At 49.6% G+C, this 15,350-nt stretch overlaps 2 protein-coding genes across 11 annotated transcripts in view; one reads left to right on the forward strand and one right to left on the reverse strand.

The window, feature by feature from the left end:
• Positions 1 to 43: 43 nt before the first annotated feature.
• On the reverse strand, positions 44 to 7,399 carry SENP8 (SUMO peptidase family member, NEDD8 specific). Its single transcript, XM_069866533.1, has 2 exons — positions 7,300 to 7,399; positions 44 to 2,417 (listed from the first exon to the last, which is right to left on the reverse strand). The coding sequence occupies exon 2, from the start codon at positions 2,372 to 2,374 to the stop codon at positions 1,736 to 1,738; it is 639 nt and encodes a 212-aa protein (XP_069722634.1). The 5' UTR covers positions 2,375 to 2,417; positions 7,300 to 7,399; the 3' UTR covers positions 44 to 1,735.
• A 231-nt stretch (positions 7,400 to 7,630) lies between these two features.
• The window catches only part of MYO9A (myosin IXA), a 167,259-nt gene continuing 159,539 nt past the window's right edge, over positions 7,631 to 15,350 (forward strand). For all 10 annotated transcript variants that reach the window (XM_069866564.1, XM_069866570.1, XM_069866565.1 and 7 more), the window contains exon 1: positions 7,631 to 7,726. The gene's annotated coding sequence lies outside the window, so the exon portion shown is untranslated. The remainder of the gene's footprint in view (positions 7,727 to 15,350) is intronic.

A 15,350-nucleotide genomic window follows, 5' to 3' on the forward strand; every position in this document is an offset into this window, starting at 1 on the left:
CCAGCAGGTCCCTACACAAAAGACAGGACAATGCCGACACGTGCACAGTTTGGTCTGAGGTTTATTCCGGACCCAGGAGAAAGGCATTCTCCCGCGGTGGCAGTGATGTCGCCCTGGCAAAGCCCCATGTGAATCTCCTTTGGCGAGCGGCTCGATGGCATTTTGGCTCTATAAGACAGTGGAAGGGCTTTTCCAGGGAGGGAGGTCCTGGCTCACTGGCTGCTCTGCTGTCTGGGCAGCTTAGGAAGGATGGGAATGACCCTGACCCTAGTTTTGCCCCTTGGCTGTCTGTGTTTGCATGCGTGTTTTGAGAGAGCCCAGGCTGTGGCTCCTTGCCTTCCTCTCCTTGCCTCTTCCCCTTAAACTTTGAGGGAAGTTTAAGACCTTCACACAGTGAAGCCCTTGGTGCAGGGCTGTTACGCACTCTGGGGGCTAGGCTGGCAATAAGATGGGTGAAGATCTCTGGGCTCAAAATAATCCTTCCCCCATTTTGGAGCCTTCTATTCAACCTGGATTTCCCTGGTGCTGCTGGCACGCTGGGGTGTGGTTGCTCTGCTAGACACCACCTGAACCACCTCCTCTTTGCTTCTCATCAGGTTAGAGATTACTTCTCATCCTGCAATGACATCTCATTTCAATTTTTATTTTTCCCACTGCTAAGCCTGTCTTTAACAAAAGGATCTGGTCTGAGATCCCAGCCATCATCCAGCACAGGAGGAAAAGAGTTTCGATTAAGGACTTTGTGGACTTCAAGGAGACCACAGCTATCTTTGGCTCTTACACCTCCAACTCTGTCCTTTTGTTCTCCCCAGTGCATTTTTATCTCCAGTAACAGAACTGGTTCTGTGCTAGAGGAAGCAGCCGCAGCCTTTAGGCTCTGCATGTGGCAAATGCTAATGAGGGTTGGGGAGCGCTGATGAACCCTCCCCGAAAGGAGACGACCTAAAATCATAATGAAAAAAACCTTCAAAGGGTGAGTGTCACTTTTCATCTCAGTTAAGTTTCCTTTCCCGGGACTGGCTTTCTCAGCTTCCTATTAGTGTTCCAGCAGATCAGAGTCAGGTTTTAATTTGTAATAAGAGCGAGCAGGGGAGGCTAAAAAAAACCAAACCCCATTGCCACCTGGCCTAGGAGTGCCTATCTGAAGAAAACTGATTTTCTTTCTACCCTATTCTTTAATTAATTGTAGCATTCCCTTTTGAGTCTCATCTTTTGACACCAACATCTCATCTTTGGGTTCCTAAGGGGCAAAAATCCTTGCTCCTAAATCCTAGGTTTCTCAAATCCCACTAGTGGGAAGCACAAATTAGAAATAATCACAATAAAGCATTTTGGGGCTTGGTTTTAAGGGGCATTTGCTAAAATCGGCTGGGAACAGCAATGCCTGTAGCCAATTAAAGCCACCTAACGAGGGTGCGTTGCCTCCTGGGCAAAGGTGGAGAAATCTCTTCAGCAACTCATTTTGCCACAGCAATTAGTGTAAAAATTCACCACTGAGGGAGGATGGAGATTTCTTTCAAAGCAAAGTTACTTTAGAAGTTCAAAGGCCAGTCATTTCTAGAGGGGACTAAAGCTTTTCCAGGAGGGAACATGGTGTTTGGGGGGTGTCGCCATCCTGGAGGGGTTACATTCTTCTTTGGGACAGTCCTGTGCATGGGCATCTCACTCAGGCACTGGGGGTGCTGCCTCATGGACAGGGAAGGCAGTTTTTTGGGGAGCTGGAGCTGCATCTCAATCACTTCTGTGCCAGTGTTGTGATGAGAGCTTTCCACTCTGATCTCTTCTGTGTGATGTAGGAGGGGGTGAGGAGCTGCAGCAAAGGCTCTGGCCTGCCCCTGAAGTATCCCTGACACAGAGCCTCCGCGTTGCAGATCACGTACATCCCACAGTCATAGCTGTTCTGCTGGGCAGGTGCCTTCTCCTCCACGAAGGTTGCTTTGCCCCCTCTTTTGCCCAAGAAGGCCTCCAGCTTCCCTGCCACTTGCTTGGCGTGGACAAAGTTGCATTTACTGTGGGAATCGTAATGGGCAAAGCACTTTTTGTCCCTGAAATAAACCAGTAAGCTCCAGTGGGTGCCTCCAGCAACCTGGTTGGAGTTATCATTGATAGGCAAGAACACCAGCTTTTTGTGGAGAAGGTCCAATGGTTGAAGGAACATGGCTATTTCTTCCTGACTAAGGGCACACTTGATGAACTGAGCCACTTCGGGGCTGATAAAACAAACCTGATCACTAAATTCTTGGAACTGCTGGTTGGTGAAGTACTCGAAGGCAAACCCAATGACATGATCGTTAAGCCAGTTTGGGGGGTCCAGCAAGGCAACGTCCGACTGCCTCAGCAAACTGTCCAAATAACTGAGAACCACCGGATCCATCCTGCTCAAGTCGGAGCCACAGCACTCTAGGAAACTTCAAAAGCTGGAACATAAAAGGGGAAGATGAATTAAGGAATTGGATCACACCTGGGACAAGATACAGAACAACAAACACCTTGAGTTCCTTCTCAGCAAGCAGTGAGCAAAAACCGAGGTTTCCCAGGTGAATATTTGAAGGACTGGAGTTTGAACCACCTGCCAGATGAGCAGGCAGAGGATAGCTCCTCCCTTGCAGCTTGTGATGGGTTGAGCCGGGCTCTTGTGCTGCCCCAAGAGTAGTGCACGGCTCCGGTTAGATAAACATTTCATTGTTATGATCTTAACCTCAAAGTAAACTGATTTCAAAGCAGTTCCTGCTTGGGAACTGCAGGCACGCCTTCAGTTCTGCACTTCGCACAGAAACCATGTGCAATCTAGGAGAAATTGTTTGGTGTTTTGATATTTTAGTGTTTCACCTGGACTGTGACAATCGCTCCAGTTCTTTGTGCCACTGGTGTTCCTTAAATAACAGTCTTTTGGGGGCTGTCTGACAACCGTATAGTTCCTTTCACCTAGCAGATAGTGCCACAGCTCAGCGCCAGACGCGTGACCTGTTCCAGGAAAACCTGCTGGCCCGCCAGCACAGGAGGGAAGGCGGCAGTGAGTAAGGAGAAAGAAAGCTAAACAAGATCACAAACAAAGCAGCTCCGTGCTGTGGGAATCTCTAGGACAACTCTCTACCTTGCTGGTAGAGATTTCAATAACTCAAGTACCATCGAAGACGGATGGACTGCAAATACCTATCGTTTTTTAATTCAGGTTTTAACTTGCCAAAATTTTGCTCACAAAAGGAGAACATTCTCATGGGTTCATTGAGGAGTGAGGATCCCTGCAGGTTTCCTCTGGTGATGTCCACCTGTCAGCAGAAGTGACTAGTCATGCCAACCCCCCCTTTCCAATCTTTTACTCTTGTTTGTGGTCCAGGCTACATTCTTCCCTCTTAATCTGTGCCTGCTTTCACAGATAGAGGCAGGCTGCTTATCCTTAAGGAGGCGTCTGGAAATTCAAGTAGACGGTAGCACCTGGTTCTCCCCACCCACGTGTTTGAGGAAGCACTCAAGAGACCTCAACAAGTCTTCCAGGCAAGGTTTCTCTGGACTCCTTTCTGTTTGTCTGGTTATCAGAGTATCTGCTACTTCTGGTCTTTCTACCAGTTATATAATTCCTTTCAGAAGCTGTTGCATTTGCTGCATTTGTGTCCTGGGGGGATTAAAGACAGAGGTTGCAGAGCATGCTGGAAGGTTGTTTAGCCTGGAGAAGAGGAGGCTGAGGGGAGACCTCATTGCTCTCTCCAACTGCCTGAAAGGAGGTTGTGGAGAGGAGGGAGCTGGGCTCTTCTCCCAAGTGACAGGGGACAGGACGAGAGGGAATGGCCTCAAGCTCTGCCAGGGGAGGTTCAGGCTGAACATTAGGAAAAAATTTTTCATGGAAAGAATCATTGAGCACTGGCAGAGGCTGCCCAGGGAGGTGGTTGAGTCCCCTTCCCTGGAGGGGTTTAAGGGACGGGTGGATGAGGTGCTGAGGGACATGGGTTAGTGATTGATGGGAATGGTTGGACTCAATGATCTGGTGGGTCTCTTCCAACCTGGTGATTCTATGATTCTAAGGTGCTACTCAACTGAAGACACAAAATGCTTGCTGGTACCAGACGAGGACTTGGGAGATCTTCCAAAGAGAAACTGTTGACTTAAACCCCCTATATCTGCCCTGGTTTTCCTTTTGCTCTTGCATCCCCCAGCCCAGGCTCCTCAGATGCTGCGAGGCACCATCAGCCCCCAGCGCTTCTCTCCTTGCCAGGACAGGGCTAGAAATGCAACAGCTAAGGACAGCAGTGACGCAGAGCTGCTCGGGCCTCACCCTTTGCTCATCTGTGCCAAATGGAGCATGAAAACATCTCAGGATTTCTTAAAGCACCGTGTGAAAACTAGTAATGGTAAGATCACTTAATATCATTCACTATAAATAAGGCACTAATTATCCATTATGACGGGGAAAATAAAAAAAAAAATTGTGTTGCTTACATGTTAGGAAGAAGTAAGTTTGTGCTTTTTATGGTGACATGAATCATGAAAAAAATCCTTCCTGGCCAGGTATGCATAAATGAAAAGATTTATCACTAAAAAATCTTGGCAAGGTCACATGACATCACGTGTGACAGAATGGATGAAGCATGCTGTGTGTGTCATGTGTCGGAAGGAAGAGCCAAGGTAGAGAGTGTACGAGGCTTGAAAATGCTAATAACTATTTTTGTATTGCTGGTAGAGCTGAGACGTGCCAGGCAGCCAGAGTCACTGCAAAGGAAGGGAGCAGTCATTGTTATTTACACTGAGCCAAACACAATGGTATTTGGACACACTTCCTACATTAATGAGCTCAAATTATTTCCAAGTTTGTGGAGCAGGTCCTTCGCAACAGCCTGCAGTATAACAACAGAATGAAAAAAATCCAAACTGAGTCCCTGCAGCTCTGCAACATGCCTGGATGCGGTCTTGCTTGAAGGGTTGTGCACCCAGTGAGCCCTGAAGTGGCCAATTTGTGGGTTTAACAAGGTTACTGCTGAGATACTTTCTGCATGTGCCCATAAAATTTGCCAAATTTTCCTTTATTGCATGTTTTTTTTTCTGCTTAATCTTCTCCTAGAGATCTATGGCACACAGCAAACAGCTTTCCACTCAAGGCCAGATGGGATTATGGGCCAGAGAAGGAAGCGTACATCCTGTATTCGGTTAATTTTCCCCTCTGCAGAAACATCATTTGATTTTTTTTGTTAAGGGAAAAAAATTACAAAAGGCATTTGGTAGCTTCCTACAGTCAGGAAGGGAGAATGGTTATCACAAATGCTTAATTGCCACTAGCTCCAACTTCTAATTTGATTGCCATCTGGTATTTGTGAAACTGCTTGTGAGTTCTGCAGGATGACTCACCACACAGAGCGCACAGTTTAGAGGAAAACCTTTTGTAGGCTCAGGCGGCTGGCAGAGCCACTTAAGGTGAGTGGCGAGGACGAAAAAAGCATAGAGGAGCTGTGAAAAGCTGTCAGAGAGGTGGTCCTGTTCATGAGATTCTCCCTGTTAGCGCAGAGAAGCCGGGATGTAGGTCTCAGTGTTCACATCCAGTCACAGATCACGAGAAGCTCGGCTAAGGCGCAGCCAGGATTTGCTTCCTGAAGGCTCAGGCACACTCTCTTCACAGGTTTTCATTAAAATAAGAATAAATATCGATGCAGGCCTGGAACCTCGGTTGTAAGCTGCCAACAAGAGTCTTGCTCGTTCATTTTATTTGCATATTGGTAGTTGTGATCGGTGCAAACTCTGTGACCCTCAGCTTCCAGGAGGGCTGTTCACCTGCCCCGTTTTGAGTGCCGGGGTGAGACCAAGGAGGGCCACAACCAAAACATCATCAAGCCAACCCTGGGAAAACTGCCCACTCTGGTTGCAGATTTGAAAGCAGGGCCGCCTCGCACCAGGAAGGCAAGAGGTCAAGTTTCTCTTGTCTCCAAGTTACAACAATGTCACTAGTGAGCTGCTGGCGTTAGTGCAAGTTTGATCCATAAATTGATGGGACTCCTTCCTGTCCAGGATGCAACGCAAAGTCTGAGTTTTGTAATACTTGACAAAACCCTCAAGCCTATTATTGTCACAACATTAGGGACAAATACCTCCTGCATGTAATGTTTTGCACGCTGAAGGCAGCACCTGCGAGCCAGGGAATGAAACTCCACAGTAATGGAGTGTAAATGGGCAGTGATGAGGCAGAGAGAGCATCAATTAATGATGAATCAGATTCCTAAAGTCTATTTTAATAAATTAAAGGCGCTAAGAACATCCAGAGTGAATATTTTAAGGTGCCACATCACTAAACCCCTGCACCAAATTCAGAGAATATGGAGGCAAATTCAAAACACCAACTGAAAGACAAATTATTCAGACTTTACCGGTGAAGAGCAGGAGCGACAGACAAATTTTCAGCAGCTTGGCTGAGGTCTTTGGAATGATCAAGAGTAAAAGGCCCCTGGTTTTAACCACCAGACTTAACCACCCTTTTACTGGAAATAGTTTTTGGAGTCTATGTCAGCACTCTTAATAGCGTTTGTTGTTAATAGTAGCAAGATCAGACAAGGAACATCAATTTCTGTTTATCAGTGTGAGCTGGGCTGGGCTACTGGCACCAGAGTCTCTGTGCTTGTCTGTCTCCCAACAGTGCCAGAGGAGAAACTCAAACAAAATTAAACAACTAAGTCAGGAAAGCAGCGTTCTTGTCTACTCTTTTGTTAAATATAAGCAGTCTTTCTGTAGACTGTAAATTATAATTCCTGTAGAACAAGAAAACAGAGCCTTTACAGGTTCAATAAGCCCTGAGTGCCTGTAACAACTGCATGCACAGACGATGCCCAAACCTTTCCATCCCCAACAAATTCCTCCACCCAGCCGCTGCCCAGCACACCCAGCCTCCAGCCCCCGGAGGAACGACACCAACTGCTGCTCAACGCAGCGCGTTCTGCTCCCCGGGATGAGCTTGGCCAGAGTTTAACGGGAAGAAATCCAGCGGCCTGAGGATGACGGGTGGCACTAAACCTCTTCCAGCGGCAACGACGGGGAACGCCTCGCCCGGTCCGCGTTAAGGAAACGGGATTACGAGGAGGGGACGAGAGGGGCCCGCCGGGCCGGGTCAGAGCCGGGGAGGGCGGGGGGCAAGGCCCGCCCGGGCCCAACCGGTAACCATAGACTCATAACATCACAGAATCACCAGGTTGGAAAAGACCCACCGGCTCATCGAGTCCAACCGCGCTCCTCGGAGCCTCCCGGGCAGCGCCGGCTCCTCACACCGGCCACGTTTCCCCCCCCCGCGCCGTGTCCCGTCCCGGGCCCCGCGGGCCCCGCGCTCACCTCCCGCCTCATCGCCCGCTCGCCGCGCCGGCCGGGACCCGTTGCCGCGCGCCGCCGTAAAGCTGGCAGCGCCGCGTCGTAAAGCGCCTCTGGCTGCTGGGAGACGGGCGGGCAGCCGGGCGCGGGGCGGTGGGCGGAGCCTGGATGAGAGGTGGGCGGGGCGAGAACACGAGGGCGTGGCCTGAGCAGTGGGCGTGGCCTGAGCTAGTAATGGGCGTGGTCTGCGCAGAAGGGGGCGTGGCCACGAGCGCGCCCTGCGGGGCGTGTCCGGGCGCGCTCCCGCCCCCTCCTCCTCCTCCTCCTCCCGGGGCGGCGGCGGCGGGAGCGCGCGGGCGGCGCCCGTTCTCCCCTCTCTCCGCGGCTCCCGCGGCGGCGCCCGGCGGCGGCAGCAGCAGCAGCAGGGGATGCACCGCGCCCCGACACCCAGGTGAGCGCCGGGGGCAGCGTCGCCCCGGCGGGAGCTTTTGTTGGATCGGGGATCCCCCCCCCCCCCCCGCAGCCCCCCCAATCCCCGGTGCCGTGTGCGCGGTGTCGGTGGCTCGGGAAGGAGCGTAGGGGGGGTGGGGAGGGGGAAAGCGCAGCCCCGGGGTTGGGGGAGAGGTGTGGGGAGCCTTCGCCTCCGTCCTTGGCGCTGCAGCCCCGCCGCGGCGGCGATGGCCGCTCCCACCCGTCCCCGCCGGGCATCCCGGGGGGTTTCAGCGAGTTTTTTAAGCTCCGCAGCTCGCTCCCCAGGCACGTTCGTTTCTTTACGGGAGCGCGGATGCTCCTAAGGTTGAGCCGGTCGATAGTCCTTTCTGGAATTTTCCTAAATGTAGCCGAAATGGCCTTTATTTTACACCGCGCCCCCCCCCCCCCCCCGAACCCCCGGAACGAGCCCCGCGCCGGGACCCGCCGTGCGCTCCGAGCTCGGCGTTTTGCCGCCCTGGCTGCTCGTCCATCGCCCTCTTCCTCCTCCTCCGGTTACGTTTCCATAGCCTGGAATCACGCCGAGATTAATAAAAGTCGGGAGCGTGAGCTCAGCAGAAATCGCGGCTCTCGCAGCCCTCGCCGCAGCGCGGGAGCTGCCCACCGGCTCCGCGGGGAGAAACCGTTTGGAGACGGGGGAGCGGGACGGGGAACGGGCTTTGGCTGCTGTTTTCCTGCCCCTTCACCCTGTGGAGCGCTAGGAAGTGACAGGAGAATCTTCTCTCTCCGGAGGAGACGTGCGTGGACGTGGTGGTGATGCTGTAGATGCTTCACAGTGATCCTACTGTGGATGTGGTGGTGATGCTGTAGATATTTCAGGGTGATCTTACCGTGGACACGGTGGTGATGCTGTAGATGCTTCAGGATGATCTTACTGTGGACATGGTGGTGACACTGTAAATGGTTCAGGGTGATCTTACTGTAGACGTGGTGGCGATGCTGTAAATGCTTCAGGATGATCTTAATGTGGACGTGGTGACGCTGTAAATGCTTCAGGATGATCTTACTGTGGACGTGGTGGTGATGCTGTAGATGCTTCAGGATGATCTTACTGTGGATGTGGTGGTGATGCTGTAGATGGTTCAGGATGATCTTAACTGTGGACATGGTGGCAATGCTGTAGATGCTTCAGGGTGATCTTAACTGTGGATGTGGTGGCGACACTGTAAATGGTTCAGGATGATCTTAACTGTGGATGTGGTGGTGGTGCTGTAGATGCTTCAGGGTGATCTTACTGTGGATGTGGTGGCAATGCTGTAGATGGTTCAGGATGATCTTAACTGTGGACATGGTGGCGATGCTGTAGATGTTTCAGGGTGATCTTACCATGGATGTGGTGGCAATGCTGTAAATGCTTCAGGATGATCTTACAGCGGACGTGGTGGTGATGCTGTAGATGCTTCAGGACGATCTTACAGCATCCCCACCATGTCCACAGTAGATGTTTCAGGATGATCTTAACTGTGGACGTGGTGGCGACACCATAAATGGTTCAGGGTGATCTTACTGTGGATGTGGTGGTGATGCTGTAAATGCTTCAGGATGATCTTACTGTGGATGTGGTGGTGATGCTGTAAATGCTTCACGGTGATCTTACCGTGGATGTGGTGGCGATGCTGTAGATGCTTAAGCATGACCTTACTGAGCTGAGCTTCCCCATCTCCATCAGCCAGCTCCAGCTGGCGTCGGAGAGGCTGCGTTTTTGAAGAGCATCTTCTCTTCTGCCCCTTGTCCTGCAGTCATGTGATAATCGTGGTTTCCTCTTCATCTTTGAGTAAATGGATTCCTCTGAGGGGCTTTTCCAAATCTTTTAAATGTTTCTAAATTAAATTGAGAGGATTTTTGTAGAATCATAGAGTCATGGAATGGTTTGGGTTGGAAGAGACATTAAAGCCCATCCAGTTCCATCCCCTGCCATGGGCAGGGACGCCTCCCGCTGGATCAGGGGCTCCGAGCCCCATCCAACCTGGCCTTGAACACCTCCAGAGATGGGGCAGTTGTGACTATCTGGGCCACGCCAGAGGGTGATGCCTCTCCCCCCTCACAAGAAAACATTTTTTCCTGGTATCTCATCTAAATCTCCCCTCATTCAGCTGAAAACCATCTCCCCTCATTCTATCTCTGCACTCCCCGATCAAGAGCCCCTCCACAGCTTTTCTGTAGCTCCTTTCAGTACTGGAAGGCTGCTATATGGTCTCCCCGCAGCCTTCTCTTCTCCAGGCTGAACAAGCCCAGCTCTCAGCCTGCACTCATAGCGTCTTTCTGGACTCGCTCTAACAGATCCATGTCCATCCTGGGTTGAGGACTCCAGAACTTCTTCGCGTTTTCCCTTATGAAGTCTCTCTGAGCCCATAGTCTCACTCCTGGCTGTGTTTTTTCACCCCCAAGACCATTTTGGAAGCTATCACTCCAGCTGCTGACAGTAGGGAAGGTAAAACAATAGCCCTGGCACATGACGAAGAAACTTTTGTTTCCTGGGCTATGGATGATGATGCAACTTTATAAATATTTATTTAATACAATCAATACGTAAACCAGGGTAGCTTTGGGGATGTATCATCATTTATTGAAAGGCCTGCAGTCCATCAGCAATGCCTCCGAAATACTTGAAAAAAGGGTTATTTGACTACCCCGATTCTCTTTATTTTTAAAAAATTTATTGAAACATTGGCTCAGCTTTGCAGAGTGCACCTTGGAGTAATTTCTTCGGTGCATCCACAACTTCAGTTACGGTTCATTAGGTTCACATTTCTACCCTTTTTTTGGGTGTTTTTTTGGGTGTGAAAGCTGATTTTTAAGATTCAGCAGTATCAAATGGCCAACAAGACCTGGTGATTCTATGATTCTATATAGGAATGGTTGGACTTGATGATCTGGTAGGGTCTTTTCCAACCTGGTGGTTCTATGATAGCTTTTACAAACACTGGCACTCGTATATGCCACCTAAAACTTGGACGAGCAAATCTTTGGGATCCTTTCCCAGGAAAATCTAAACATCTCTTTATGCCTAGATAATTTTTATCTCCGATGTTCATGGTGATTTTAGTGAGCGTTGATCACATTTGCAGGAAAAGCTCTGAGAATGTGACCCACATGAGGACAGGTGCTTGGGAATTTGGCTCGATTCGAGGTAGGGCTGTGCTAGAAATCCTGATTGCTCATATACACTGCTTGATTTCTACAGGGACTACATCCAGCTCTGGCTGGAGGAATGGATTGCTCCTCTGCACTGCCTGCAAGTCAACAGGGGGAGTGCTGGGAGCACAGGGATGGTGCTGGTCCCTCTGCTGGTTTTGCTGCTTGGCACCACCAGGCAGCTGGTGAGGAGGGCCAGGGTTCACCGGAGCATCCTGGGGATCACGCCTGGCATGTGGTCCTGATACCTGAAGTACCTCCAGGCTAGCAAAACTGTGAGCAGCTGTGATCTGAGAGTTTCTAAAGCCCTTTAGGGTGCATGTAGCATGGACGTTTTCTGCCAAATTCTAGTTCTTGCTCCAAAGCAGGCAGTTTCTGAATGGAATTCCTTTAAAATTACACTTGCTGGGGAGAAACCAACGTTGTTGAGCCGCTTGAAGTGTCTTAGCTGGTTGAACTATTCTTGCGTCCCTGTTGGTTTGTAAAGAAAAGGGGATTGCAGTCCCACTTGTACATGAAATATTTGAGAAGTATGAAGGCATCGAGGGCTTGGGAAGAGCTGTCGCCGGTGGGAAGGAGCCCCATGGGTTTTAGCTGGGCTGTTTTGCTGTCGTGTTGCCCTGAGGTTGAAGGCACATTCACGCTGTAACTTATGAAGCTCCCAGCCTGTCCTAGGGACTGGCTCCCCGAAACCGGCTGGAGGGGCAAGTTTCGGTTTTTAGAAGGTGTTTCTTTTTGTGTTGAGGTTAAAATGAGCATCTCATTTTCTCAGGCTTGGGTCCTGCGTGCCTGCGTTTGCTTCACTTCCTCTTGAGTCAATGGGTTTTCTCTCTTCTCCAAAAAGTAAACATGAGCATAAATATTTAAAGGTTCACAGCTTAAGTTTGCAAATACAAGAGTTTCTCTAGCATTCCTTTGGACAAAAGCAGTGTCATTGGAGATTTTGGTTGTGTCTGGGCAGTTCCTTGCTCTGGGAAGAAGTGTTTTAATTGTTTGGACTTCCTGCTGCAAGAGTTTTATGCTGTGTTTTCAGGTTAGATGGCTGGTATTGTCACTGAGCTTCGGCAAGGTTTCTTACTGAACTATGAGGATGAGATGTTGCTGGTGGGTCTACAGATCATCAGAAGTGAGATTATTTTTATCGTCCTTTATTTTTTTTTTACACAGGCCAAAATTTTCCATAGGCTTTGGGTATATGTGTGAAGGCACAGGTGTTCAGGATTGAGAATGTATAAACCAAACATGTGAAACTCTTGCCAGGTAATGGATAATGACAGGAAAAAGGGGAAATGGAATAGTCCTCGTTTTCCCTGTGTGACTCCCTAACATTAAATATTCCTACCTCATTTGGCAGGTTGAACGCCGTGGTGTGATGTACACCTCGGTTCTGGGACTGCGATGACATCTTCTTTATCCTGGGAATTAAAGCTTCAGCTTGTCTTTTGCCCAGAGAGGTGTTGGCTGCCCCATCCCTGGAGGTGTCCAAGGCCAGGTTGGATGGGGCTTGGAGCAACCTGATGGAGTGGGAGGTGTCCCTGCCCATGGCACGGGGTGGAACTAGATGGGCTTTGAGGTCCCTTCCAACCCAAACCATTCTATGATTCTATGACAAACCGTATGACTACATTTAGAACAGTGATTTTTTGAATCAAACTCATTTTTGTGTGCATTTCTAGAATATTCTAAAGAGTTATAACTCTACTAGTCATTATGCTAGTGTGTTTTTTTTCCTGTGGGGAGGAATCCTATAACAAGTACCTATGGAAATGTTTTATAGGTGAATTGACAGCTATATGTCTTTGCCACAAATGCTTTTTATTTTAATAGAATCCTCATGATTTTAATGCTACTCAGTTGTATTCTAGGTGTTTGGGTTTGTTTTTTTTTGCCATCACTCTCCTCTGATGGAGGACCATAGCGTCGCTTAGGTCAGAAGCAATCTTGAGTGGTCACTCCATACCAAATCCTGCTTTGAGCAAGGTTAGCTGTGAGGTTGGACTGAGTTCCTTGTGCCTTTAAATGTCTTGTGTTTGTGGTCTTCCACCTGTGGTTTGCAGGATGCAAGAAGAGGAGGGAAGGAGAGTGGTTTGGGCTGTATTGGGTGGAAGGTGTCCACGGAGGATAAGCTTATACGTGATCCATGTCAGTCCTTGGTCATGAAGCACATCCTTGTGGTTGCACGCATGTTCACCTGCCACTTCACAATGCATCTCCGTGATTTCATTAAGCTGATCTAGTAGCAGGCTTCTTTTGAAAGAGGACCTGAACTGACTGAAGTTAATCTGGGGAGGGGAATGGGGATAGTCCTTGCCTGGGTTGGTTCGCTGACAATCAGCCCGGAGCTAGTGAGTGGTAAGCATTGCACTGTTTTGGTGAAACTCGTTGAAGGTGAAATGATCACAAGCCATTTTTTCCAGGCGAAATGGAAAAAAAAAGAAAAAGAAAAAAAATACCTGTTGATTTAAGGGTGATCATTACTTCTCTGATTAATTTCTGCCATTAAAATCTTGCATTGTAGTTTCTCTTTCAGCATAGATGGGCATCCCTTTGGGGAAGGATGAGGCATCTCTTTCTTGCTTAGGTCCCTCGTATGTATTTGGCTGTCCACACCATGCCAGGATATGGCTTGGTGCTGACTGTGAAACAAAGCTATTGGTCACTGTTTTGGGCTCTGATGATGCTTCTTGTCAGCCCTTTTTAGGGTATTTTTTAAGAGGCTTGTGATGAAATGGAGCTGTGTCTTCTGCTAAGCCCATCATCTGTCAAGGCAGAAGACTCTTAAGAGTGAAAGCCCATGGTGTGCTGAGGGATGCCCCAGATACAAGCTGGTGTGCACTTGGACCCTTCAAGCTACGACCTGCGTGGCCAGCAGGTCCAGGGAGGTTCTTCTCCCTCTGGACTCGGCACTGGTGAGACCGCTCCTCGAATCCTGTGTTCAGTTCTGAGCCCCTCACCACAAGAAGGATGTTGAGGCTCTGGAGCGAGTCCAGAGAAGAGCAACGAAGCTGGTGAGGGGGCTGGAGAACAGGCCTTATGAGGAACGGCTGAGAGAGCTGGGGGTGTTTAGCCTGGAGAAGAGGAGGCTGAGGGGAGACCTCATTGCTCTCTCCAACTGCCTGAAAGGAGGTTGTAGAGAGGAGGGAGCTGGGCTCTTCTCCCAAGTGACAGGGGACAGGACGAGAGGGAATGGCCTCAAGCTGTGTCAGGGGAGGTTTAGGCTGAACATTAGGAAAAAATTTTTCACAGAAAGGGTGATTGGGCAGTGGCAGAGGCTGCCCAGGGAGGGGGTTGAGTCACCTTCCCTGGAGGTGTTTAAGGCTCGGGTGGACGAGGTGCTGAGGGACATGGGTTAGTGTTTGATAGGAATGGTTGGACTCGATGATCCGGTGGGTCTCTTCCAACCTGGTGATTCTATGATTCTTCATTGTCTACCTGGAATGTTTATAAGGTCCACTTGTTTGCATCCTCTTCCTGTTGCTGCGAGATAAACATGTAGGGAAGCTCAGCCAGCTGCATCTTATCCAACCTCTCATCGCATCCAAGCTTGTGTCTTGCACAGCTGCTGAGTTATAAAAGATATAAAAGTTACCAGGCTTCTTCTTTTGCAGCTATGTGCCTGACTTAAAGCAAGCTGCAGGCATGGCTCTGCCATGGTCAGTCTTCATCTCTCCATTGAGTTCTGGTGTGCTTTTAAAAGGTTTCCTTCAGGTCTCAGAGAAGGTTTGTGAAATCCCCGTGGGTGTTGAAGGTCACTCGGAATAGGCTGGCTGTAGAGGTGGGTTGGTCTGAAGTTGTCTGCATTGAGGGGAGGGCTGGATCAGACCCTTTCAGCCCTGGCATCTTCCGTGGTTCAAACTAGGTGCTCTGGTTCTATCAGAGTAATCAGCTTGGTTTGCATCATAGAATCACTGAGTTGGAAAATACCTCTTAAGATCATCAAATCCAGCTGTTGGCCCAACACCACTGTGCCTGCTAAACCATGTCCTGGAGTGCCACAGCCACACACTTCTTGAATGTCTCCAGGGATGGTGATTCCACCAGTGCCCTGGGCAGCCAGTTACAACGCTTCACCACTCTTTTTGTAAAGGAATTTTTCCTGATATCCAGCCTAAATGTCCCCTGATGCAACTTGAGACCATTTCCTCTTGTCCTATCACTTGTTCCTTGGGAGATAAGACCAGCACCTGCTCCGCTACAACCTCCTTTCCAGTAGTTGTAGAGAGCGGTGAAATCTCTCCTCAGGCTCCTCTTCTCCAGACTGAACAGCCTCAGCTCCCTCAGCTGCTCCTCATAAGTCTTGTTATCTGGACCCTTCCCCAGCTCTGTTCCCCTTCTCTAGGTGTGCTCCAGCCCCTCAATGTCTTTCCTGTGCCGAGGGACCCCAAATGAAACTTTTTGGTAGTTAACTGTCTATACTGCTGCTTCAGCTACCATCTCTATTGATGTAACAA

The sequence above is a fragment of the Phaenicophaeus curvirostris genome, chromosome 12 (assembly GCF_032191515.1).
Source record: "Phaenicophaeus curvirostris isolate KB17595 chromosome 12, BPBGC_Pcur_1.0, whole genome shotgun sequence".
Classification (NCBI taxonomy): domain Eukaryota; kingdom Metazoa; phylum Chordata; class Aves; order Cuculiformes; family Cuculidae; genus Phaenicophaeus; species Phaenicophaeus curvirostris.

Bases quoted from the DNA above. Each gene is read 5' to 3' on its own strand.
- SENP8 (XM_069866533.1), bottom strand. From the start codon at position 2,374: ATGGATCCGGTGGTTCTCAGTTATTTGGACAGTTTGCTGAGGCAGTCG.